At 40.1% G+C, this 26,081-nt stretch overlaps 1 protein-coding gene across 4 annotated transcripts in view; it reads left to right on the top strand.

The window, feature by feature from the left end:
• The window catches only part of robo2 (roundabout, axon guidance receptor, homolog 2 (Drosophila)), a 259,431-nt gene that overhangs the window by 199,636 nt on the left and 33,714 nt on the right, over nt 1-26,081 (top strand). For 2 of the 4 annotated variants that reach the window (XM_006796555.3, XM_006796554.3), the window contains 12 exons: nt 87-244; nt 543-663; nt 1,139-1,277; nt 12,359-12,495; nt 13,668-13,679; nt 17,492-17,616; nt 19,155-19,326; nt 21,971-22,176; nt 23,104-23,185; nt 23,279-23,444; nt 23,541-23,707; nt 24,982-25,103. In XM_006796555.3, coding sequence (XP_006796618.1) covers nt 87-244; nt 543-663; nt 1,139-1,277; nt 12,359-12,495; nt 13,668-13,679; nt 17,492-17,616; nt 19,155-19,326; nt 21,971-22,176; nt 23,104-23,185; nt 23,279-23,444; nt 23,541-23,707; nt 24,982-25,103 — 1,607 coding nt within the window. The remainder of the gene's footprint in view (nt 1-86; nt 245-542; nt 664-1,138; nt 1,278-12,358; nt 12,496-13,667; nt 13,680-17,491; nt 17,617-19,154; nt 19,327-21,970; nt 22,177-23,103; nt 23,186-23,278; nt 23,445-23,540; nt 23,708-24,981; nt 25,104-26,081) is intronic. The other 2 variants (XM_087851100.1, XM_035910251.2) reach the window with 1 other exon arrangement.

Genomic DNA, 26,081 nt, shown 5'->3' with positions numbered 1-26,081 from the left:
GATTTCATTCAGGCAATAAAATCCAGCCAAACCGTATCTACTAACACTGTACTCTTACTCAATTGGCTGCTCTTTTTTCCCCTCAGTGCTGAGAGATGACTTTCGACAAAACCCTACGGATGTAGTGGTGGCAGCAGGAGAGCCAGCAATCCTTGAGTGTGTCCCTCCCAGAGGGCATCCTGAACCCACCATCTACTGGAAGAAGGACAAAATTCGAATTGACGATAAGGATGACAGGATCACTGTGAGTATCGTAGCTATTTATTTTAATAACGGGAGAAAATAAGGAGAACTATTATCAGTGTCTACTGTGAATGTTGCTATTAGTGTCTGGGAACACAGGAAAGAGCTTTTGCTTCTGGAAATGTCTGCCACTGAGCACAGTTGGCTGGGCATTCATGTGTTTGAAGCCAGTGAGGGGGAAAAATGCTGCTTTTGTGTTGTCCAATGATTTGACAAGGACAGAATTCAGATGTGTAAAATGTACAAGCTTTTAATTTACGAGTTTTTTAATCTATTTATTTATTCATTTTATTTTTTAGATTCGAGGAGGGAAACTAATGATCTCCAACACAAGAAAGAGTGATGCAGGCATGTACATCTGTGTGGGCACCAACATGGTCGGCGAAAGGGACAGCGAGACAGCACAAGTCACTGTATTTGGTAAGGATTGCTTCTTCAGGCCTCCTGAAATTTATCTTCTCAGTTATTTGGCAGAGTGACATCCATCCATGTTACTGTATACTCCTGAAAAGAAATACATTGAAGCCAAGTTTTCTCAAAGCTTAATAACAGTGTTTCTTTTGCTACACTCTCCCATCTGAGTTGCATGCAATCTGGAGCACATTTCTGTGTTGCCCATTAAACTGTCATGAGGTTATAAAGAGCCAGAGTGAACAGTAATAAATAGGTTAGTTCAATAAACGCCAGTTCTTATATTTCCAATTAAGTTACAGGTCCATTTAGTGCACTATTGCTGTATATTCGTGCCTCACGGAGGAACAGAAATATCAGATAATGAACAAAATATGAGTAATTAGTGGGATAATTATGTCGGAACTGGGCAATGTGAGAAATAAAGCAAAGCCAAATCCTAACATAATGAAATTGTGCTTTTTTTTTTGTGCCCATGCTGCAGAGAGACCAACCTTCCTCCGGAGGCCAATCAACCAGGTGGTCCTGGAAGAGGAAACGGTAGAGTTCCGCTGCCAGGTGCAAGGAGACCCCCAACCCAATGTACGCTGGAGGAAAGATGACATTGATGTTCCTCGTGGGAGGTATGTACTTTTACCGGAATATTCTCCAAATGGCAGCGCTTTAAGTAATGAGATGAATATAAGCAAGCAGTTTAAATTGCACGTGTGTGTGTGTGTGTGTCTGTCTGTCTAAATGCCAGCTTATGTGTTAAGTTCTAATGTGACAGACTGCACTTACTGCAAAGGCACTAGTGTCAGTCTAAGTGATTGTTTCAAACTAATGATGACTCACACTGCCAGCGCTCACCTGGTGTGGCTGCCAGGGAGCAATAAATACCCCTATTAGGCTGTACACAATGCACATTAATCATTCTGAGGAAAAAAAAAACATTTTACCCGTCGATGCCAAAAAAGTCAGGCAGTGTCTCATGTCATGGACGAGGTCTGCATGAAGACAAACCGATACGGAGCTAAACAATTAAATCTGACTGACAGGTAAGTGGGCACGGGAGGCTGAAATGTAGACATTTAGAGAAGCAGAAAAAAAAATCTGCCAGGTTGTGTAACAGACAGGTAAAGACCGATAGAATGACAGGAGATACAAAGAGACAGAGTATAGCAGCTGACGTGACCCTCAAGTGTCTATGTACAGGTGCAGCCGTTCAGGGGAATTCTTGGCATAGACACCAGAAACCTGGAAGATAATCATCACCTCCTATACACGTTTAACCCCGTTCAGTTTGTGTGTCATCACAGACATGATGCACACGTTTACTCACACTTGCAGAAATAGAAACTGATGTAAGGAAAAAGCAATAAAAGTCTACAATTTGGAGAGAAACTCTAGCCCCACTGCCAACTTTAGGCTATCTGACTTCCTGTAAAAAGCCACTGACGATATAGTGATACTGTTCGTTCTGGGTCCTGCGTGTTGGCCTGTTTCTTCCCATGAATCACTTGACTTACAGTCAAAAGCAGTGTCATTGTTAGAAGTGGACTTCAAAGAAACCAGTATACTGTCCCCAGCCAGAAGGCAAGTCACATACTGCTTGGATCACCTCATAACACGTACACACAGTGGACCTGACTTCTCTCAAGGCTAGCTGCAGAGCTGAGCGTAGGCGGGTTGTTTGTGTCTGATAAGGATTTGGTTCACTGGGCAGTGGGACATGAGCTCTGTGCCAAAGCAAACACATAAAAGTATTTCACTCATGTCTTTGATAGGGAGTTGGCTCTGGAAATGAGTTCATTTTGTACACTAATTAACAGATTTATAACGGAGTAGGATGAGTGTCATGTGCCTGCGTCCTTGCTAACTGTTCCATCCCTTTGAAGTTTGGCCTTATTTGGATACGATGCACATGAAAAAGATAATGCCAAAATTAATAAGAGATAAATATTGCAGTGTTACTAATTACAATGTGTGAACGGTTGTTTTTTCTTGCTATATTTAATTCTCCCAGTTTTGCTTTGAAGCAGAAAAACAACCGTGAAGACAGACGATATTTTAATTCTGACATTTTCTTCTGCCTTTGTTGCCTGCCAAAAAGAAGACTGCATTGTATATTGTTAAGTGACGATCTGTTCCTGCTTCCTCTGCTGCTTATCTTCACTTAATAAGCATCAAACAGAACTCCTTTTATTCTAATTAACAGAAGAGTGGTTAACATTCTCACTCAGGACTAGTGCCTAGTTTGCCTTTGGGCCACTCCAGCTGTATCGGTATTGGTTTCCATCACAGGAATGTAGATGACTAAGGATCAAGTAGTTCTATATGCAGTGGGAAGTGGTCTTTGATTGCTCTTTAACCGAAAAGGTTACAGTGTCCTTATTATTATGATAAGCTGTAGAAAGAGGGAGACTTAGCAAGGCCCGTCCTCTTTACCATCAAATTGTTTTAACTTTGCTGGTCCCTTTATGTACCTGCATCTCTATGTGGATGTCTCTGTGTGCTACTTTTATACTAGGAAGAAGGGAAATGGAGCTTCAGCTGAGTAAACAGGTTGTTAATATGCTCAGTGGCTCCAGCAGCCTCCCAGGCAGCCACACACACACACACATTGGCACATAGACATAAAGCATGCCAGGATGGCGCTGGCTTCGGTCTCTCTGTGGGATAGAAAAGAAGATAGAGACAGAATGGTTTCAATTAGAGGACAAAGACAAATGTGATGCTCGTTTACCACTGTTTGGGCATTTTACTGTGTTTGCAAGAGAAAAATAAATAATTAATCCCCAAACAGCTACATCTACTCTGGGATACTAGTCAACAGCCCTTGATAGTGCAGTGTAATGAAATAGGTCAACTCTTCTGTTGTCGTGTCATTATAGAGTATGATACCGAAACCCTTGCAATCTCCAAGTGAAACCTTTTAAATTACAGTCTGGCATATGTCAGAGGAAATAGCCTGAAACTGTAAATTTAAAGGTCAGAGGACAACTGCTGCAGTATAATGATAAAGAATCCAGATATTCCTTTAACTTTTAACATTTACACTGAGTCTTGATCTTATTCTAAGTAAGATGAGAATTAGGTAAATTTATACACTTGCTATCTTTGGACTATTTTTTATTTTTTGCCAGAAAGTCCAGCTCAGATAGAACTGATATTCCTGATGAACACACAGTTGCACCAATCCTTCTCCGCTGAATCCCAGAAAACCATGATCTGTAAGAAGATAGAGTTAAATACATTACATGTGTTTACCACACATTAAATTACTTATAGGATGGTCACTTTATCCAAACAAAAAGACCAAAACAATAAGCTGTAGCTAAAATGAGATCAGCCCACCTTTCTCTAGTAATGTTTTTCCTTTTGTTCTTTATCATCTGGGCTCCCAGATAGGACTGGATTTTGCTGTCAGGTCAGAAAAAAAGAAACACTTCCACTTCCTCTATTGTTACACAGAAATTCAAACAGTGTGCTGAACTAATTAAACTAAATTTCAAGGTCTCTCTTAGGACAGGACCTAAATTATGAGGAAACCATTAGGTGTGCTGAAAAACAGTGGGTAATGGGGACTTTAATTATTACCAGCATAGGCGAAGAAAATTCACTTAGATGTGCTCCAGCTGGGATTAAAACCACTGACCAGTACATGTAATATTACAATTATCCAACTTCCTCTTTTTAAATGTGTTTCAAATTGAACTTTTTTTTTCTTTTCGTCAACACAAAGCACTTAAGATTCAGCTCAGATGGAAAAGCAGCATGTCCTCTCCAGGAAAAACCTCTTGCAGATGTCTTCAAGCAGCTGGATTTCTGCGCCTAAAATCCACACAGTAGTAGAGTCACCCATAATTTGTCAGAACTGACATAATTCTTATACATTTGTTTACGCTTAAGCAGTTCTTTCCAATTATAAAAATGCCTTGATGTGGATTAAATTAGTATCAGATTAATGTCCATCGGTTGGACGTTGTGGAGGAATCGTGCCAAAAGCACACAATAGCTTCTCCCACATCAGAGAGCCTGGAAATGAGTGCTGGCGGGCTTCATTTTTCAAAACAGAAAGGATTCTATTCTTGCACATTTTATGAACCCCAGTGAAAAGACTTGGGCAGTGTGTATTATCTCCCGCTGCCTACTAGCAAAGTGTGTGGCCCATGTCTTTCCCTCCTTCGGTATAGCTCTCGCTCTTCATTTGCTTTGGAACCTTGTACCCTCTCCTGTGCCTTATCAGAGCCCCTTTGGTCCTGCAATCCATCTGTATTCAGGGCACCTTTCCCTGTTGACCTCCACAGCACAGGCCCTGCAACATTCAGCAGAAAAGCCTTTCTTTCTGACTCAATTCCTTCGTGGTGTGTTCATGTGTGGGGGGTTCGTGTATGATAGAGATGTGTGGGTCATTCTTTTTGAGAGAGCTGTTAAAGCTAGTGTGACAGGAGTGCCTGTGTTATGCTGACCACCCAATTTCAGTGATTTCTCACCTCTGCAACTCAGCAGAATGAAAAGATGACAAGCTATGGTTCCTGTCTCCATTACTTGCCTTGATATATAAGTGGATATATCTAGTATTTATGAGTGGGTCTGTAAGGGGGTGGGTGAATGAAATATTATTCATTTGTTCAGGTGTATTTTCTTTAGGATTTCTTAACAGTAACTGTGTCACCAACTAAGCAAGCTAAATAGATAACTGACTAATAGTTTGTAACAAGAATATGACATCGTTATGCATTATTAAGAACATCTACTGGTAAGCGACCGTAAATATGCCATCATATATCAAAAAAGGCTTCCAGGCATTGGTTAGCAAGGTCCAGTTTTATGTTTTTTCCATTAAAGCCATAGTGCCTGCTTTAAATAAAGTTTGAACTTCTTGCTAAGGCAATGGGGAGAAGAACTATTCAAAAAAACATAATAATGGTAAAAGGGTAATTTTTTCCCCACTAAACTGCCAACCTAATCATAAATTTTGGAATCTTGCTTAACCGTTGTGTGATTAAAGTTGGACACGGTGATGAATGTTAGTTGGACTGTTGTGAAGGCCCTTATCCTGCTAACACAAGAGGTGTGCCAGGGACCAGGGATTGGAGCTCTGGCTCAGGGCCTTAGTGAAGCAAGATGAGAAGCAATAGTGGTTAATTGATTCCCTCTTATGGGTGACGAGGCTTGGACAGGTATACTCCGGTTGCTTTGATCAGCATGAGGTAAAGTAGCAGTCAGATGGTGTAAAACTGGATCAGACTGTCAGAGCGAAATGGAGCAGAGAGGAGACTGTGTTAGAGCAGTGAGGCCAGAGAGCAAGCTGGAATTAGTCCTTTACTCTATCTGGAGTCTGACTCATGTGCTTAGAGTTGGCACACAACCCCTCTCCCTCCTCGCAGTTCCGTTCACATGCACTCGCATAGGCGAGGCAGATAAGATCCTCTCCTGTTGAATCATTTTGTAGACACACTCATCCAGTCATACATACAACCAAGATAAGATTCTCTTAATGTGAGTGAATTGGCACAAGACTGAGGGTCGAACATGGGTGACTGTGTTCGTGACAGACAGTTTAAAGGCAAATCCTCTAAGATGATCTGGAGGATTTTTGAGCCGTAATCCTTTTAAATTGTGTCCAGTAAAGTTGTCATCTCTGTGCTGCTTTCTACATTCAGCATTCAACACATCAAGTTGACAACTGAAAAATGCCGCTTTGTTTCGCCATTTGCTTACATTCCTATCACTCCTCATCTCCCTTCACGAGTGAATGACTCTACATATGGGAGGATATGTGTTTGATGATTGTATACGCCCTTCTCTGTGTGTGTGTCTTCGTATTTCTTCCATCTCTGGTTTAAAAAAAATGGAGTCCAGCAGGGTGAACTTGGCTCTCCTATCCTTTCCACAGCACTTCTTCATGTGCAATTACATTCCTCCTCTAATAGAGAACAGAACTCTCCCCAAGTTCAGTCGCAATAAAGAGCTACTGTTCCCTCGCTGTGCGTACGTACGTGTGCGAGTATGTGTGTGGGGGTGTGTGTGTGGCAACAACTGCCTCTTATCCGTGAGTATTTCCACTCATCTTGTCATTAAGGTTGATATCATATGGGAAGTTGATTACAGATTGATTGTACTCATGTTCCTCTAATAAGTCATGGACGGGCCTAAGGTCCTGTTCTGAGAGTCTGACAGAGATGGGACCAAGAACAAAAAGAATGTTGTCCAATATGTGCATGCCTGGGTTGTCCACAAGGCAAGGGCTCAGTCAAGACTGTGGGAACCTCTCTAAGCACTTTAGCTGTTACACTAGCGTCTTTATAGCTGATTACATTGTCTATAATATTCATCAGTGCTCTTAATATATAAAATGAAAAGTATAAAATCTATCCGAAGGCATATATAATGTACTTTAGACTTTAAAAGATCCCATAATTAGTAAAATTAAATAATTTGCTTAAGTCTAACGATGACTGCTGGGTAAGACCTCAGTCACACTAGTGCAAAAATAGGAGGGCAGCCTCAATGTGACCAGGGAAAACTGGTGGTTGATGAATGATTGCGTTTCATTTTTTGGCTTTCTGGGATTTTGAGTAGTTGAAGTGACCAGCTTGCAACCAACAATTTTGATTGGTCCATCACTGTCTGACTTCAGTCCCTCTCAAACAAACTAGTGAAGGTTTCCAAATGATCACCATCAAATTCATAAATGCAGACACATTGCCAACATGTTATAATCACTCTGAGTAAGTTGGAGTCAGTCTAGACCAATGAGCAAAACTCATCTGCGCTATCAATTAATGAAATGCACAAACCCAATTTGCTAAGGTTTGTGGTGAGCAATTTACTGTAAATTGCACTAAATTTAATACAGAAAAGCATATCTTATTTTGCACACGATATGTGAGAGGGGGAGATGTTATCAGAATGAGTGTGTAATTGGCACCACTAGAAAGCTCAAAACTGTGAGCCTAGTGCCAAAACTTTGGCTTTGCCCTGATGCTCTTTACTTAGTGCTCACTTTGAGTGTTTAGAGAGAAGCTCCACATATTCCTGCTTCACAATGAGATTGGGATATTGTTGAAACAGAGAAGAACTGAACTGTACTTATTGGAGCATCTGAAATGCATACAGTACATACAAATGCATGTCTTCCTTTTTGTGTTTCAGGCTTTTAGTCACATTTGTAAATTTCTAAATTGGTACACAATGAAAACGCATCTGAAAGCCTTTTATGAGCAGTTCACATAGAGAAACATCCATGTTTCTGTGTTATTCCATTTAATGTGTTAGTGTGTTAGATTAATGTCTGAATGTAACAGTATGTTAGGGTTAGGGTTAGTTAAATGATATGTTCCCAGACTTCAGACACTGGCAATCAAGACCAACAAGACAAACGGTAAACCATGCCAGCATTATAGTCTCCATCTACTTTGCACTCTTTGGGAAGCTCTACCACTTAACTGTAATATATAACATAAAATAATGTCAAAATACAACAGCGCAAAATGCTGTCGGATTAAAGAATTATTATGACACTACAGTAGATTCCTGAAAAAAAAAAACAAATTTGCTCTGACAAGAAATTTTTTATTTATTTTGCTTTACTGTAGAGCATCGTCTGCAACGTATCACCTTTATTATTATTATTATTGGGGTTTTTTTTAACACAGCTATCATTTTCCACATAGATGACTAAGGATCATCTAGTAAATTAATGTTAATTCTGTAACATACAGCATCAGTGATGCAGTGAATAATCTCACATTAACATTGATGTTTTCACTCAAGAGCGTGTGTCTTCCTCTCTATTAACCCATCACAGCAGCTGTAACATCAGTTGAAAAACAACAAACCGTGTGCGTAACATTTCTTTTGAAAAGCCTTTAGCTGCAGGATATGTGACACCAGTGCTGGTACGCAACTCCAGGTCATTTTCTCAAAATGCAGAAAAACCAAAGCAGTGCGTATTTGGGGACATGGCACAGTAGCGGTAATTTCATTAACACATAGACAGCTTAGGATCTGCCAGTAAAAAATGTTTTGTGTTCTTCTACGCGTGCATGCCAGCTGTTATACATAGATTCCAGGTTTATATAGTTTGTGATAAAGCAGCTCCGGATAAATCCTGTTCTCCACCTGATTCTCGGTTCTCAGGACTACAACTAGTTCCCTATAATTTTTAACAGAAGAGTTCCCCCTTATGTAATAGACATATTTCTTTGTCTTCAGCCTACTCTTATTTATCATTTATCAGCAAATTTGTGCTGCTCTTGTTAGAATGATGGTCAGTAATGAAATTAATTACCTGCATCTGTTTGTTTCTAAATTTATACATCTGCCCAATTTAGATCTGGCCCAGTCTGTCGCAACAGGGAAATGTTTGATGTGTGGATTCTGCCAGGTCTAGTAATAGCACGCTGGTACAGCGTTACACGTTTGACATAGATGCAAACATATTTGCAACAGTCTGCAACAGATTTGAGTTTCCTCACAGTTAATCATAGTATTATCAGAAACAGATTGTATTTAAATGCCATCTTGACCCTGTTCAGTCAAAAACTGATAGCAGACTTACTTTGTCTTATTGCCGCTTTATCACATTCTTGATGCACCAATGTGAGTGTGAAGAAACTAACTCATACAGGTGTCGGACCTGGACCCTTCATTCAAAGTGACCATTTAAAAAGCAAGAAGGTTGTAAGTTGATTCACACTGTCACAATAATTTTAGTTGTGCATTGGTCTCTAAACACTATTTCTGTAGTGTAGCTGTAGCCTAACAAATAGAAACTGTAGCTCTGAGTGTGACAACACAGAGAAAACAGATTTACCATTAACTACGGAACGCTTTTGAATGTGCCAGATAATTATTAGTTATATACTAAGTAACCACTGTTGTGCCACAGACATATATGTATACAACTCCCGTACTTTAGAGATGTGCCTTTGGATCCTATAGTTAAATCTATAATGAATGTATTTTTTTAAACTCCTATGAAAGATTCCTACAAATAGCTGAAAGTAACAAACACAATGCCAGTTGCTTTTAATGTTTTCTCGAATCTATATTCATTATTGGTGAGTCCTTCTGTGCTGACAAAACCATACAGAAACGATTGAGACTGGTCTGACCAGTGTTAAAATGTGAGAAACAAGGTGAAAGTGCATGTCGTGCAAGAAGTTTGAGAGTCAGCCTTGGTTGAGAGTCGTTTTGCGTAGCCTGACGGTGGAAACTATGTATTCTTCACTTGCTCACCTCTCCTTTTGTTCAGGAGTCGTGTTGTTTTGCATAAGCCTTAACTTGTCCCACCACTCTTTCACCTTTTCTTCCAAGTAAGGAAATCACGTTGATCCTTACCATCCGGAGGGCAGGTACTGGAGGATGCTTTCTCTATTAGCTTGTTTGTTTTTCATCTGACAGCAAGCTTGCCACAGAATGTGCTGCCTCATTCCTCTGGATGCCACGTACTTGGTTTCAACAATAAATGCTTTATGCACATCCCCCACTCTTACCTGAACTGTACATCACTTCTCTCTAGAACAAAGCAGTCAGTCATGACTCAGTCAAATAATCATTATGGCTCCTTAAATACATGTGTGGAGGGGTGGAACAGGCATAGTTGAGGAATTTACTTCAATAAAGCTGCCATTGAATGCTTGCTGAGGAAATGTCATAACAGCAGGTAAAAAAAAATTAGACATGGATAGACAGGATAGATTAGTTTTGCAGCTGCCAGTGGAAAACAGCCATCAGTGCACCTGATGGTTGAGCAAAGAGGTGTTTTCCACTCTCAGGGAAATGGACCATATCATACTCTTACCTTAGTTACAAAGTACTACTGTTAAACACAGTTTGTGCTTATATCCAAACTTCAATTGTGGTATCCAGAGTAAACGTTATCCTCCTTTTTATAAAAAACAAACACACTTAAAAGTATAATTTCATTTTTTATTGACGATCAAAAGCCAAACTCAAAACTTTAAAGCCAAAGCCTTATATGGTGTATTTCTCTGTGTTGTAAAGTTCTATTGTTATAAAAAAAAAAACATTAAAAACACATAAAACAGTCAAACTGTTGGACTGGGTAGTATTTTTCTTCATTACAGAGAACATGACCAGTGTAGTTTGTTCAGAAACAACTCTGCTTTGGCATTTTCAATCTCTGTAGGGTTTGCTCTGTTAGGCAGACATTGCAGTTCTTTATGTGTTTTTAATAGTTGTTGGAGTGCAAGTGTGGAGCTTTATAGCACATGGGCATGTGCTATAATAAAAGAGTAATATGATGTCAGGCTTTTTCTTTAAAGCTCCTGTGTGGATTTGAAAAAGTCTGAAAATCTTCTGCAGACTTTGCAGACTTCGACAATTATCCCTCTTCGACAGTGGTGTTGACTTGGTTGGATGTTATGAACTTTTTCAACTCTTGAAATAATTATTTCACGATGTGCTGTGAGTTATATTATATGACAGCTAAAACTCTTTCAGGCCCTCATTCATTCTTTTTAAGAAATTACCAGATGTTGCTGATTTGCTCACTTGTAGTAGTTGCTGTCTCTCTCATTTATTATTATTCTTTTTTTTTTTCAGCCTAATGATGCCCTCCCTTACTGGCACAGACATTTATATGTGCCTCATACTCAAATTGACAGTGAAAAGCTATTAAATAACAATTCAACACATTGAATCAACTTCACATATTATGTCTGCTTCATTTGTCATGAAATAACAAGGGAACAGGCCTCACCTGACCACAAATCTGCTTGTCAGTTAATTGTCCAGTTAATGCAGATTTTCTTTTGTAAAGCCTGTTTAATTAAAGCTGGAAGTCTGCAGTTTAACCAGATACTGGATGTTTAATCTGTTTAATTTGAAGTCCACTGTGGCAGTATACAGAGGCAAAAACACAAAAATTGTGACTTTGTCCAACAAATTATTGAACTAACTGCACTGCATCACTTCTAGCAATATTATTGTTTTCTACATGCTAATCTTTTAAAATATCTGTAATTACATTCTTGTCTAATGCAGATCTAACATTAATCTGTTGAACTGATGCCTGTTTTTGGCCTCTGTGAGTGACAGACTGTGAACAGGGAAGGACTGTCAGCCTGACAGACCACCATCACACAGCACTACCACCCCTCAACTAACATACTACTTACACACTGCCAGAACAGGCACCCTCTTCAATTACAGACTGCAAAAACAAACCATACCAGCATTGCCGGCTTGTCAACTACCATATAATTCACAAAGGTCTGCAGGCACACATCAACACAAATATTTGACTACCACAATGAAATTGGAAACAACCTTTCCCTGCTATACTTGATATATTGATTCAGTCAGTTAACATGTCTTACATTAAGAAAGTGTAGTGTCGATACAAATCATATGGAGCTGAGACACACACACACACACACGTATATATACACAGTTATTGAAAAACAGCTCATGAATATTGCACAGGTTTTGAGCGTTTCCAATTGAATGAATACGTCTCTGTGTATTGCCTGTCATTGTTGAATAATTGATCCTGCTCCTTGTGATCTCCATTTGTCAGAACGACCAGTTTTGCTTCCCTGTACCACTCCAAGAGGGGAAAACCTTTAACATCTATTGTCATACAGTTCTAAAATAAGTTTTCCTTGGTTAATGCTTTATCTTTTTTATAGCATTTGAATTAAATGATGATCAGGCAACTTGAATATTAGTGTTGTGTTTTTGTTAACAGGTATGAGATCAAGTATGACAAGGAGGACTATGTGCTGAGAGTAAAGAAGGCTTCCATTAATGACGAGGGCACATTCACCTGTGTCGCAGAAAACCGTGTGGGCAAGCTGGAGGCCTCCGCCACCCTCACAGTCAGAGGTATGAAACAGATGTATATCAATTCAAACAATTAAATCAATCAGTTAAAAACACACAGAGAAACTGTTGAGCGTATTGTTCTTATTCTTCTTATATACAAAGATGAAGTTTTGGATTGATAATTCACTCCTTACTGTCCCCATTACACAAGTGGAAATGCAGAATGCTGAGTACTATAGCCGAGAGAGATGTAGACAGTCCATGAATCTGTTTAATTATTTACATTTCCAAGTGCAGCGTCGACACACTCTGCCACCCTCCCCCTGTTGTGGTGGCCTGCAAGCCACACTGCCCTCCATGCTGTAACCACCCAGTCAGCAAAGCCATTTCACAGATTACTGGTGCACACCACACCTGGGGTTTGCAAGGTTAATAAAATCATTCTAACCATTTTTTTTTCTATTTTCACCACTCTTCTTCCCATTAAAGTCGAGTGTTTAACGTCTCTGTGGAGCGCTTTACAGCGACACAGAGGACCAGAAGGAGGTAAAACAAGGTCTTGGTTGACTACTTGTTTATGAATCCAGATTCATGAGAGCACCACCTTAGTTTTTTTGTTTACTTCACCATGAGTACCCATACGGCAATGCAGAGGAAACATTGGGAACAACTACCAACAACTACTTCTCTGTGACACTTTCAGAAGACTCATCCTTTGGATATAACCTACATGCCTGACTTTTTTTTTTGGTTCTTTTTCCTCCTCTTTCCTTTTTTTGGGTTCTGTTCATCAGCATTTATGGCAAACACATCTTTGCCTCGCTACTACAAACATACACCACCCATAGAATTGTAGATTTCATTATTGCAGAGAAGGTCCAGCAGTGTATTTGTCCCTGAGGAGCAATAATGACTGCCCACACTAAAATTTGACTACCAGTGGGTATTCACATCAGACGGCCTCTGTCATTCATCTGAGAAACAGATGATGGGAGCTCATCAGCAAAACTGTCCAGTGGGCAGTGGACAAAACCTACTGGATCCTCTCTTTGTAACGCTTACACTGTGCTAGAAGTGTGTTTGCCCAACACAACATGTCATTCATTCTGATTTTGATTTCCCTTGTCTTATTTTATTATGTTCTGTTCCTTTTGTGTTGTTTTATATGTTTGTGCGTCTGTGTCTTAATTTGTTTCTTTTGTGTATCCACTCCACCATTGTCCTGTTTCCAGCTCGCCCTGTCGGTAAGTACCCATCCTTCTGATTTGATCCCATGCTGCACGCCTTCTCCATACACCCTGTTGCATTTGACTGCTTGACAATCAGTAACCATCGCTTTAACATTCCTGTACTTGACTAACACATTTGTTGGATAAGTTGTCCTTTCTTTCAGTTATTCTTTGTACATCAAATACTTGAGAGATATTTGCAGATTTAAGATTTAAGCCAGTTAACTGGCTCTTGTACGTACTTTAGAATTCAGAAACACTACTAAAACTTTTCTGTCTATACAGAGTCCAGATCAGATATAGATATAGGCAGATCCTTTTGTTTTTTTCTCTCCACGCTGTGCTCTTTAGCATATCCAGTTTAAAATGAATGAATGAATAAATGGTGTTTTGTAGTGGCAGTTCTCAGGTTTAATTTCAGGAGTGTTAGGTACATAGAAATTCCTTGATGCTTTACGACTTTACTAGAAATGCTTTCCTGTGGATAAACAGCTGTCCTAAACTTTGCATTGTCACAAAGTTACTATTCATTTTGTATTTTTATCGCTTATACTTGAGCTCTACTGGCAGCTGATGAATATTGCGTATGTTGCTTTAATATTATAGATCAAGGCTTATGTTAGCATTGTTCCTCTAAACTGAAGGTTCTTTAGATTCTAGTCTCTATTCTTTACAGTGAAAGAGTGGGCTAGCAGTGTAATTGACTCAGACATTGTCATCTCATATGGTCCAGAATGTGTTTAACTTGCGAGTCTTGAGGCCATCTGTGGATTTTTGGATCACAGAGCTGAGATCTGTTTAGTTTTGATCAGCTTCTTTCCTTCTGAGCCCAAGAACACCGGTCTGGGAATGTCGTTTTATTTCCCTATAGATTGGTGTAGGTCAACAGAAAACCACATTTGGCACACTTCATATGTGAGATTGTTAGAGGGAGTAAGTGAAAATTGGCATCTTGAGAGAAAGACGTGCTTTTGAGAGCAGAAACGGGAAGAATGCAATAATGAGAAATATGCAGGAGGAGAAAGAAAGGGAAAAGAATGGCAGAAGTGTGTGTCAAGACAAGCTTGACTGGTAGAAAAAAACAGACACTGCCTCAATGGCAGGACTTTGGTTGGCAAAACAGCAGTGGCGGTTCTCTGATTGTCAAACTGTCAGTTTCCACGAAGATGGAGGAAATTACACATTCAATCTGCCTGTGGGAAGAGACAGTAATTGCTGTCAACTTTTGAATAAAATATGATTGAATGTGGGATTTTAAAGGAGGAAGAAATATTTGTGCTTTAGTGTGCTGAATGGATCGCTGTCTCTTTGTCCATTTGTTCTTTTCACCCTGACTGCTGTTTTATGCTGAGCCCTCTCCAAGCCAGGCAGATGTGACTTGTCATGAATTAAATATGGGCCCCTGATCGTGTGTTTCCTTAGGAGGGAACAGGAAGGAGCTTCTCATATGTCATTAAGGGTTTCTGAATAAAAAACAGGGCCAATGTCTGCTAGCCCTGAGCCAAGCTGTGAAACTGTCGCACACTGACTTCCCCCTTGATTTGTCGAAAGTTTTAATCTGTTCTTCTCCATTGGACCCTGTCTACTTTTTGGTCATTCTCAATCACATTCCCCATGACTATTTTATTCAAATATAATTTAAAGATAGAAGGAGGGATGAAAAGTTGTGAAATATGTAGATGACTAATAGAAAAGCAGTAAAGACGAAGCCGAGCCTTTTTGTCTAAATTGCAGTTTTAACTGGAGCCAGTAATCACACAACTGAGATTGGATGGATTGGATGTTTTTGGCACTTATTAGTGAATCTAACAGTTTAGCACACTTGCACATTAGGAAGCTTAACCATTAATAAAAAGATATCTCGGAGAATGCCCCCAAGATATCTGTGTGTCATGACAAAACTGGTTTCCAAACAGATTGCTTCCTTTTATTTGGTATGTTAACATTGACTGTAGATAAAAGAGGGTTTTTTTGGTCTGCCTTTGGAAACAATGAGTCATACCTGAAAAACAGTTCAAAGCATAAGAATTCAGGCCCATTTAACATGACTTTAAATCATAAATAGTGGGGAAAAAAGGAAGTAAGCATCCTTTTTTCTGCTTAAGTGTGTAAATAAGTCCATGAGAATGGCAAACAAAGAGTCATTAATGGGAATTGAGAAAGTGACAAAGGACCATGCTGGGTAGTACAGTGATAGGAGGCATTCTGTAAGGTGTGAAACCACATTTTAGTGAGTTGTTAATAATGCAGTGTGTGGTATGGAATGGAGCAGAGAAGGGAGGGAACTAAGACCTTGCCAGAGCAGGATTTAAGAGCTCTGTATCAGGCCCAGCATTGTGAGAGCCACAAGATATCCAAGCAGCAGAAGGCCAAACGGCAAAGCAGTAAATCTGTTGCCATCTGCACCATTCCCAACTGTGTGTATCTTTGACAAATACACACGCCCAAAAAGGGATTACATGATGAAACCAGCCAAATGGGAAGAGTTTGGCCTTACTGGAACCAGCTGGCTTATCAGAGAAAGGACTTAGAAGAAATCAAAAGAAACAGAAAGAGTGCAAGATGTTGCATTGCAACAATTCTTGTCAGAATTTTGCAGAAGTCTTGGTGTTTCTCACTGTGTTTCTGCAAAGAAAATGGTCCCTCTAATCCACTCTCTGTGCTTATTTGATAGTATGGCAGTGACTCAGGGCCCTTAATGTGTTGACTTTCATTATCTCTGCAGGAGCTGTGTTTCCTCTGTAAGAGTTTTTGATTTTTATCTTGGCAAACATGGCTCTTGTCAACGTGACCCTCAATGACATTCACCGAAGAAACAAGTAGAGGCCCTGGGTCAGGCAGCAATTTACTGAGATAATTAAAATGCTTTCTTGCACTTGTACTGATCATCATCTGTCAAATGATAGATTATTATGTATGGATACTAAAGTTTTTCATGCATAAGGACACATGCTATATCCCTTTTTTGTGCCATCTATGCACTTGGATTATGTCAGCTTTTGCTTGTTAAATATCTCATTAAAAAGCAATTGAAATATCTGTGAAACAAAGTTTGGTGTGAAATTCTCCCTCCTTCACTTGGTGTCACGGAACGGTCAGAAAGCAAAAAACGGCAGCACTGCACGCCAATAGAAGTTGTATCCAGTCCTCTGTCTTTGTTATTGACCTGCATCTGTCAAGTTGTCAGTCAGAAATGTCTCACTGTTCGTCTAGCTGCTGATAAACGTGTGAATGTTAACTGAGAAAGCTTCACAGTACATTTTCAGACTTTGATAGCTTTTCAAGTGTTAGCTTGTTGTGTGGTAAACACTGAAGTAGTCTTTTCTTTCTCTCACTCACTTTTGATACAGCTTTGATCAGAAGTTGTATCAAGCTGCTCACAATCTTGACTTTTATATGAGATGCATTCTGATGCAGAGTAAAGCCTCCATATGGAAAGTCAGACACAATTAACCCTGTCTATTCCTGTTATAGTGTTTGATGTTTCCAGGGCATGGGTGTGCCTATGTGTTGTCTCAGATCTAAATGCCTTTGTGACTGAGACGCTTCCTTGTGTGAATGCCACTGTGACTGTCATTCATTCAGCTTCAGTCTCACCTGGATGAATGGCCAGCCTTGTTACCATGGCAGTGAGAGTCATGATAGTCACTGGTGTTCAGAGCAAAAGACAGATATGATGCTGCATGGAAGCTCTGTACAGCACTGTCATTTTGATTTGACCATGTGGTATATTGCTTGTTTTTGCTTGAAGTCCTTAAGCCTTAAGGTTCGGCTTCACTATGCACCGCAGGTCCTCTAACACTGTTGTTCTGGCCCTTTGACTTCAGCTCCTCCCCAGTTTGTCATCCGTCCAAGGGACCAAATCGTGTCACAAGGCCGTACTGCTACCTTCCCATGTGAAACCAAAGGAAATCCACAACCTGCTGTCTTCTGGCAGAAGGAGGGGAGTCAGGTACAAACACAGACTAATCCAGTTTAATGTTGTTTTTTAATTCCTTTTTCATTATTATTTTTTACATGTGAAAACATATCACTCTCTTTTTAGGCGGGATTTATTATCTACCGTACATCTGGCGTTATCAGGTTTCGATTCTACCAACTGTACACACAGTCATTGTGTTTTTTGGATTCCCCTGCTTTGCGCACACACACACACACACACACAGACAGCACTTCTACACTATCTGTGATCGGTATCTTTACCACAGACACATAGATACACCTTTGTTCTCAGGATCTGCCAAATCAAAGTGTGCCTGGCAAAGTGCTAATTGGTTTTCTGTGACCCTGAACTGATAAGAACGATCCTAACCCTCACTCAAGCAGATAACCCATTCAAATACCTGGGTGTCCTCACAACGGTCAACAACAGTGCCAATTAGGAACCTGTTGGGGCTTGTAGATGAGCCACAGATATGATTCAGCTCTCGCTAAGGTTGAAACACGCTCACGCATAGCCTGCAGGCCAACAATTAGAACAGAGTTTTCTGAAAACAGTGAACAGAAGTGAGACACATGCTTACAACTTTGCACTATGATACTCAAATAACAATATATTACCTAAAGCATCGTGAGTCAGTGCTATTGAGTAATGTGAACTCATTCTGTGTGTGTCTCACTTTGTCATTAAAGTTGAGGCTTTTCAAATGACTGTTCGCTCTTGACATTTCTGCACTTGTTGGCACTTGTCCTTGTGTTTATTAAAGCTTTCTATTCTTTATCCTTACTAATATGTAAAAGATGTGATGGTATTTGTTAAAGCTAATTAAGTATATTAGTTAAATAACATTAATGCATTTCTTCCAGTTGAACATCTCATATGTTCTGGAGACCCATAGAGTCTAATAGAAAAGAAACTGTGCAGTTTGTTACATGTAAGTGATTAGATGTAATTCAATCCAGATGTTTTTGCTGGTTCCCTCTGGGGATCTTAATAAAACAGTACAGGAAGAGCTTGGACAAGGTGGGAACTACTCAGAAAGAAGTACTTTTTTCTGTGTCATTAGTCGTCTAATTCTGTGTATTTACTCTGAAATGTGTTACGCTGATTATGTCTTCCTTTCTAAATTCAAGATTACATTATATTTAATAAAGTCTAATTTACATGAGGTGGTCTCCTTTTAAAAAAAAATACATTTAAAAAAAAATCTCAAAACCACTGTGGAATTGAAACAGTGAAAGGAAAGTGGTCATGAAGCCAACAAGAGCAAAAGTCCCCTTCCTAAGAGAGTGGAGCCACTGGCTTGGCCCAAGAATAAGTATGAAACCAAGTCATCAAACATGTTTTGCAGCTCGTGAAGTCGGTTCACATAGTCAAAGAGAGAATTGTTCATGCTGTGATTACACTAATAGTCGGATGTGTTTGCATGTTAGTGTGCACAGTATATGTGTGGATTCGATGGTGATGGATGTGTGAGCATTTTTGTAATTCTTCCAGGTTGAACTGCTTCCATGTTCTCACTAATTGGCTGTTTGTTCCATTTCCTGCAGAATTTGCTCTTTCCCAACCAACCCCAGCAGCCCAACAATCGCTTTTCGGTGTCGCCCAGTGGAGCCCTGACCATCTCATCTGTGCAGCGGGCAGATGCTGGTTACTATATTTGCCAGGCCCTGACCGTTGCAGGCAGTATCCTCGCCAAGGCTCAACTGGAGGTCACAGATGGTGAGGAAAACCTGACGTGTAACTTCTGCCATGCCAGCACACTACTACACACTGACACATTGCTTAGTATCACTGCAGATGGGGTGAGGCAGGTGAACCATCACCAAACAAATTACTTATACTGACACTGATGGCATCTGACTTGGGTTTGTCAGCTTTTAGCTACAACACGGCTATTGCCTGGTTAAGTGCAAGTAGGAATTTGGCCTTCAAGACCTTTGTGTGTGCAGTAGGTGCACAAGTACAAATGAATTTTTTAAACAGTGCAAAGAAAATTCAACTATTGTTGAAGAAATGTCAGTATGTCCATAACCTTCAGTTACTGTGTTTTTGCTCTGTGCACTTATTTCTTTCTTTCCTGATGCAATTTAATTAAAAATGCCTCGTCTTCCTATTGGAAAGAAAATAGAGCATTGCCCTTGAGTTTGTTCAAGTTTAATGGTCAGCGGTTTGGTGAGTGAGGGAGCCACATGTTTGTGTATGAGGGCGGGAGCAGGAGAAGGAGACTGATAGAGTGACAGTGGCTTTCTATGAAATTAATTATTTTTGTCTTGCTAGGCGCGGGAGCATCTAATCAGCTATTGTGATGGCAAGATAGACGGCTATCCATATGTCGGCTAAAGTACCTGCTAGCAAAAAGATTAAAAACACAGCATGGGCATTTTTTTTGGTTTTGTTTTTCAGTCGGGTGCAGGTACATAATTGAAAGTGCCCTTCAAATTCCTGCTTATCACTTTTTCAGCTGTATTTGTATTTTTATTTAAACATTTTGTACACAAGTGTTAGAACTCTGATTTGGCTTTAAATCCTTTATGAGTGTCTCAGACAGGCTGAAGAACTCTATCAAAGTCTTACAAAGAAAGACACAGATCTCCTTTTTTGGATATTAGTGATACTACTTCCAGCTCACAATTGGCAGTACCAGGGCCACAGGGTGATCAACTTAATGGCAGTATAGTGGACAGGTGGTGGCAACAAATAGGATGTCTCCATAACTCAGTGTAGACAGTATGGTGAAAAACACATTCACTTTGGAATGAAATGTGTAACATTGTTATAGTTAAGGTATTTTAACTCCCACCTTTATTTTTGCCAAGATATGCTATTGAAGACATGTTAGCAAAATGAATAAAATCAGTGGAAAAGGAGGAAAGAGTGTTGTGTGGGTCAGGGTGAGGTCATGGCCACACCTGCTGCAGTCTTCATGTGATTTACTGCCCGGAGTCCCGCCAGCAGTCTGTGGAGTTCAAGGAGATCTGTAATGAGAAATTCCTGATCCAGAGACCCAAGGCCTTAGTCGAGCTTTGCCTCCTCCCTTTGTCACTCCCACATGCCATGGACACATAAATTAAACGCATCAAACCCCTTGACCAAACCTTGCCTTCTGTTTGTGCTTTAGCTTCTGTCAAACCGAGTCTTACAGCAGTGTAGTGTATTAAGTAAAGACTGCATTAATGTGAGGGACGTTGCTTTAAACATCTTTTAACAAACATGGATGCACATTATAATTTAATGCATCTTAATTTGACAAACTATGCTATTAGAAGACAAACTGTATCTTACTGTCCCTGGCTAGAAGCAGGTGCTTTGAATCGTCTGTTGGCTGGATTTCAACTTTACATTATTACTTTTGATTCATTTGATCACATTTGCCCTACTTACTTATTATAGAGGCCTAAAAACAAAAAGGTGGAATTAATGTAGTATATTTGGCTGGTGGATAACATATCAGGTTTCTCTCCACCTTCTTTACCCGAAGCATCTACGAAAGTAGAGAGAATAATCTGGAAACACTTCCTTTTATCAGATGTAACTGCGGGACAGAAAATAGGGTTGCAAGCGAGGTGTGATAATGTGTTGAAAGGTTACTGAGGTACTTGGTAATTAGCCCCTGCAGGTCTGACATCATTAATCCATACTTTCTAATTAATGTAGGTTCTGCGAAGCCAGGGGGACTCCACATTATTCAACTCTAAATATATAAACTGCCTTTGTGCTACAGTACTAAATCTCTAAGATCGCCTCTGACACATCCCCTATTTTACAGATGTTACCCAAAGGCTTTTCTGGCACATTAAAACAAATGAATTTGCTCATATAAATGGAATCCATCAAAGTTGTAGCATTTAAATTGAAACTGGAACCAAATAATAAAGAAATTAAGGTTGCCTTCTCTGATTCTTTTGATATAAAGAGTCCAGTTTCCATACTTTCTAAAATTCACCTTTTATTGTGCCCCACACTGCACATAATGAAGTATTTATCTGAACCATACTGGCTCAATAGGCCAGTGTCTCACCGCCAAACTGTACCACAGAGTCTAGAGTAGTGTGTAAAAATAAAGCTACCCAGGCAGTAACTGGAAACCGCTTAGCATCCCTCTGCCACATCAATGAAAGAAGAAAACACTACTCAGCTTTTCGTTCCTGGAAATACAGGAATCATTGTTCTGTGGCACAATTACAAGACCTGCAGAGAAAATAGTCTACTTTATGATAGATACCAATATCCGCCCCCCGCTGTGTGTTTTATAACCAGTGCTATCACTCAGTTTATTTTATAGTCACGCGCATTATATGAGCATCATCATTCATCTGAACTACAGAATATGGATAACACTCACATTTTCCTCTTTGTTTCACAGTGCTCACAGATAGACCTCCGCCTATTATTCGCCAAGGCCCATCCAATCAGACCCTGGGGGTTGACAGTATGGCGCTACTGAAGTGTCAGGCTTCAGGAGATCCTATCCCCTCCATCAGCTGGCTGAAGGATGGGGTCAGTCTACTAGGAAAGGACCCCCGCATGTCGCTGCAGGAGCTGGGCAGTCTGCAGATCAAAAACATCAGGGTAAAAGATTTTAGTGTTAAAGTCACAGTTACTACTACTAACTGCTACTATGTGTTAAAAGTATTGTGCTTTCTTTGTAGCAGAGCTTAAAACCAGCATTAACATAAAATGTTAATGCTGTTATTTGCAGTTATTTGCAACCGCATGGTCATGTTTGCAAGACTCCAGGATACAAGGTTTTTCCAGTGGACATACAAGAAGTACCAAACCCCTCTGTTTAACCTGCATGATTGTATCACTTAGTGGCATGGTAGCTCCATTTGAGTTCAGCTGTGAAGGGTTGGATGGAATCCAGCTGTGGTTCAGAATATATACGCACACATTTATGCACACGCAAATGTATCAAGTAGATTAAATTTAGAAGAATCGCATCTCCCTTTCTGCACTCTGTGGCCTCAGTGGAATACCTATTACGCTTGACAAAACCGGTGACCACTGACATGTTATTTAATAAATGGAAGGAAGGCACAGGGACAGAAACCAACAAACAACCAAAGTTCCTAAGAGGGATGGAGAGACAAGCCAGCTGTCATCGGTCCAGGGGGTTCTTGCAGCCCACCCTAAATTAATTAGCCTGTCTTTGTTGTGGTCGGCAGGACAGTGGGGAAATAAGGAGGGGGAGTGGAAAAGTGATGGAAGGGTGGTGAGTAGAAAATGGAATTCATTAGGAAATTAGCGTCAGCACTTTGAGGCACTCACAAATGACACACGGTTTGTCCGGTGCAGGGCCTAGCCGGAGAAGTCCCCCCATCAGTTTCACTGTGTCAGCGATAGGAGGAAACACGTATTCAGTCACTGCTGCTTTTAGGAGGGGGAGCTAAAATGTCCCTTTCGCTAATAGTGTTATTAATGGAATCCTTACTACTGCTTATATTGTTTGCTGCTTGTTTTCATTTATAAATCTGTCTTTATCGCACTGTGTTCTAGCTTGCAGACTCTGGGATCTACACATGTGTGGCCACCAGCTCCAGTGGCGAAACATCATGGAGTGCCTTCTTGGAAGTCAAAGGTAGGTCGAGGGAAGATGACATGATATTTGTTTTAACTTTACTGTTTATTGATGAAAATGGCTGTTTGCTGTATTCTTCACTGAAACTTTCAGAATCAGGTGGAGTGATTGTAATGAAGAACCATGATGATAATGAGCTTCCAGGCCCACCATCTAAACCTCAAGTTACCGATGTCACCAAGAACAGTGTGTCCCTGTCCTGGCAGCCTGGGCTGGCTGGAGCATCTCCTGTTTCCTCCTATGTCATTGAAGCGTTCAGGTTTGTTTTACCACTCCCATCAAAGCGCCAGTCACTAGCTATCAGCTTTGGTATGCTATGGATTGTGGATATAACTTTATTTCTCTTGCACTACAGTCAATCTGTGAGCAACAGTTGGCAAACAGTGGCAGACCACGTCAAAACCACCCAGTTCACTGTCAAAGGTCTCCGTCCGAATACCATCTACCTGTTCATGGTGCGAGCTGTGAACAGCCAGGGCCTGAGCGATCCAAGCCCCATGTCTGATCCTGTCAGAACACAAGGTACCTTACATAACACTAATATGAAGCGACTTCATTACATTCACTGCATGTATGCATAAGTTCTTCATAAGCCACAAGCTGAATTTGATTTCTGTTTCTAAGGATAGATTAAGGTCGCTGTGTTCCACTCCAAACTCTGGTACTTATCAGCCCATCTCAGTCTGCAGTGAACAGTCATACTGACACTAACACTGCACAACTTTCAAGAGGTCAAATTTTTCATTGCAGTTCAGCTCATTAAGGCTGCACTTAAGCAATTATGTAAAATAGCCATGTCTACTTTTGGAAGGCCTAACAGAGTTAGTGCTATGCCTGCTATGTTAATCATCATAACAGAAGAAAATGACTGTCTCCAAACCCAGAGATGATTTGATTACAGTACTGGACAGTCTGCAGTCAGATTGCATTGATAGGATAACACCCTCCCACAAGCAATCCTTTGGCCGTGCTCTGTCAAATGTAAACTAATACCATCCTAAAAAAGTGAATTTGATTTGCAGCCTATCTCTCTCATGGTGAGATGAAGACCTTCAGATGATATATAGAAGTGTTGATTGACAATAGCATGCACTGATGATAAAGTGATTTTTTACTTCTTTTAACTGTGTTTGGCCTGTCTTGCTCCTTTGGTGTGTCCATGTTATTTATCACTGCGCTGGGTTGTGTAAATGAGGCATCTTTTTTTAAATATAGGAAATGATATTTGTGGCTTTTTTTCCTCCAGTAAATAACTCAAAATGTGGCTCATTTCAGCCACACTCAGTATCTCATATGCTGCAATTTTTTATTGCTTATAACTTGAAACACATGCATGGGAGAAATGAGCTGGAACATAGTGTCATGGTGTCCATTCATCTTCCGTCCAGTATGTCTAAGGGGTCATATATTCAGAGTTCATTCAGTGATGTGGTTTTTCAGTCAGATCCCAGTAAGTGCAGACAAGTCGCACGTCTAAAGAACTTTGCAAACCCAACTCTACTTTCTTTTCTTTAGATCAGAAAAGTGCTTAATACAAAATGGAATGAGGTCATTTTAATGCAGATGAAGTTGCTCCTTTTTAAATGAAGTCGTGATTACCAAGTGTACACGTCTTTGTTAAATCCGACTGGTCTATTCAGTCTTTCTTTTGTCATTCCACTTCTGATGGTGATGAATCAAGGTTTATTGTGTGGAGCTGAGTGAACAGAGTTTAAGAAGAGTAAGAAACATTGTACTCTCTTTGACTTTACTTCAGGACTTCTCTTTCTCATTTTTACTTTCTTGTTCTCTTGTAGATATAAGTCCTCCAGCTCAGGGTGTGGACCACAGGCACGTACAGAAGGAGCTCGGCGAGGTCATAGTTCGCTTGCACAATCCTGTTGTCCTGAGTCCCACAACCATTCAGGTCACATGGACAGTAAGTATAGCTTAGCATACTCAGACTTCAGTTGAATCTGTGCACTGCGAGAGCATATATTGTGATTCTTTGATTGTGCAAAATTGAGTCACAGTCAAGATAGTTGGCATTAAACATTCCTCTTTGAAGCCAGAAGGTGCTCCTTGAGGCTAGGATTTGTTTTATGCCAGGAAATTTTTGTCAGGTTATTCCCTAAGACTGCAGCTTTGAAATTGTAAATGGGAACTTAAAAGTAACTGAACATCAGATAGCTGTAAAATGGTTTTATTAACCACAGTAACATCAAAAGAGATGTCAGAGACATCTGGTTGTTCATCTATCTTCCATATGTCTTCAGCTGCTTCCCGCTTACATAAAGGACTACTCAGATAAAAGCAGATTGAAATTAATTTTTGTGTAATACAGTGTAGTAATCTGCAAACAGGAACCTTTGCATCCACTATATCCTATATGCACTTTCTGATGCTTCAAAATAAGAATAAACTTTTGGCCGAGTTTAGAACGTTTTGCCAAATGTGAAACACTTAAAATTTTTAATATCTGTTTAATAATGAGAACAGAAACACTACGGTGTTTAGACTGTATAATATGTACATGGTTATTTTGATTGTGGTCCTATAAATCCCTTGGTGGCAAAGGGAGTGCATTTTCAAATTATCCACATTAGCAGTTTTCCTGGTGACATCTTTATTGACCCCTGTGGACTTGTTCGCTAATTTAATGCTAAAGCATTGCTTTATGATTGCAGCGTACAGTCAACACAAAACACGGCTGCCTAATCAATCAGTGGCTGGGACCCTTTAAGTAAACAGAGTGGCCCCTTTCAGAAAGCTTTTATATTCCCAAATCATTCCATTAATAAAATTCGTGCACCAAGAACGGAATCCATTTTGCTGATTTACTCAAGCTACACTGGTGAAAAACAGCTGCTTAACATCCCACTTGAAAGCCCTGCTCACTTCTTCTTCTACTGTTAAC

This window comes from Neolamprologus brichardi, chromosome 14 (assembly GCF_056152115.1).
Source record: "Neolamprologus brichardi isolate AB-2024 chromosome 14, ASM5615211v1, whole genome shotgun sequence".
Taxonomy (NCBI): domain Eukaryota; kingdom Metazoa; phylum Chordata; class Actinopteri; order Cichliformes; family Cichlidae; genus Neolamprologus; species Neolamprologus brichardi.
This window is presented reverse-complemented; position numbering and strand designations above follow the sequence as displayed.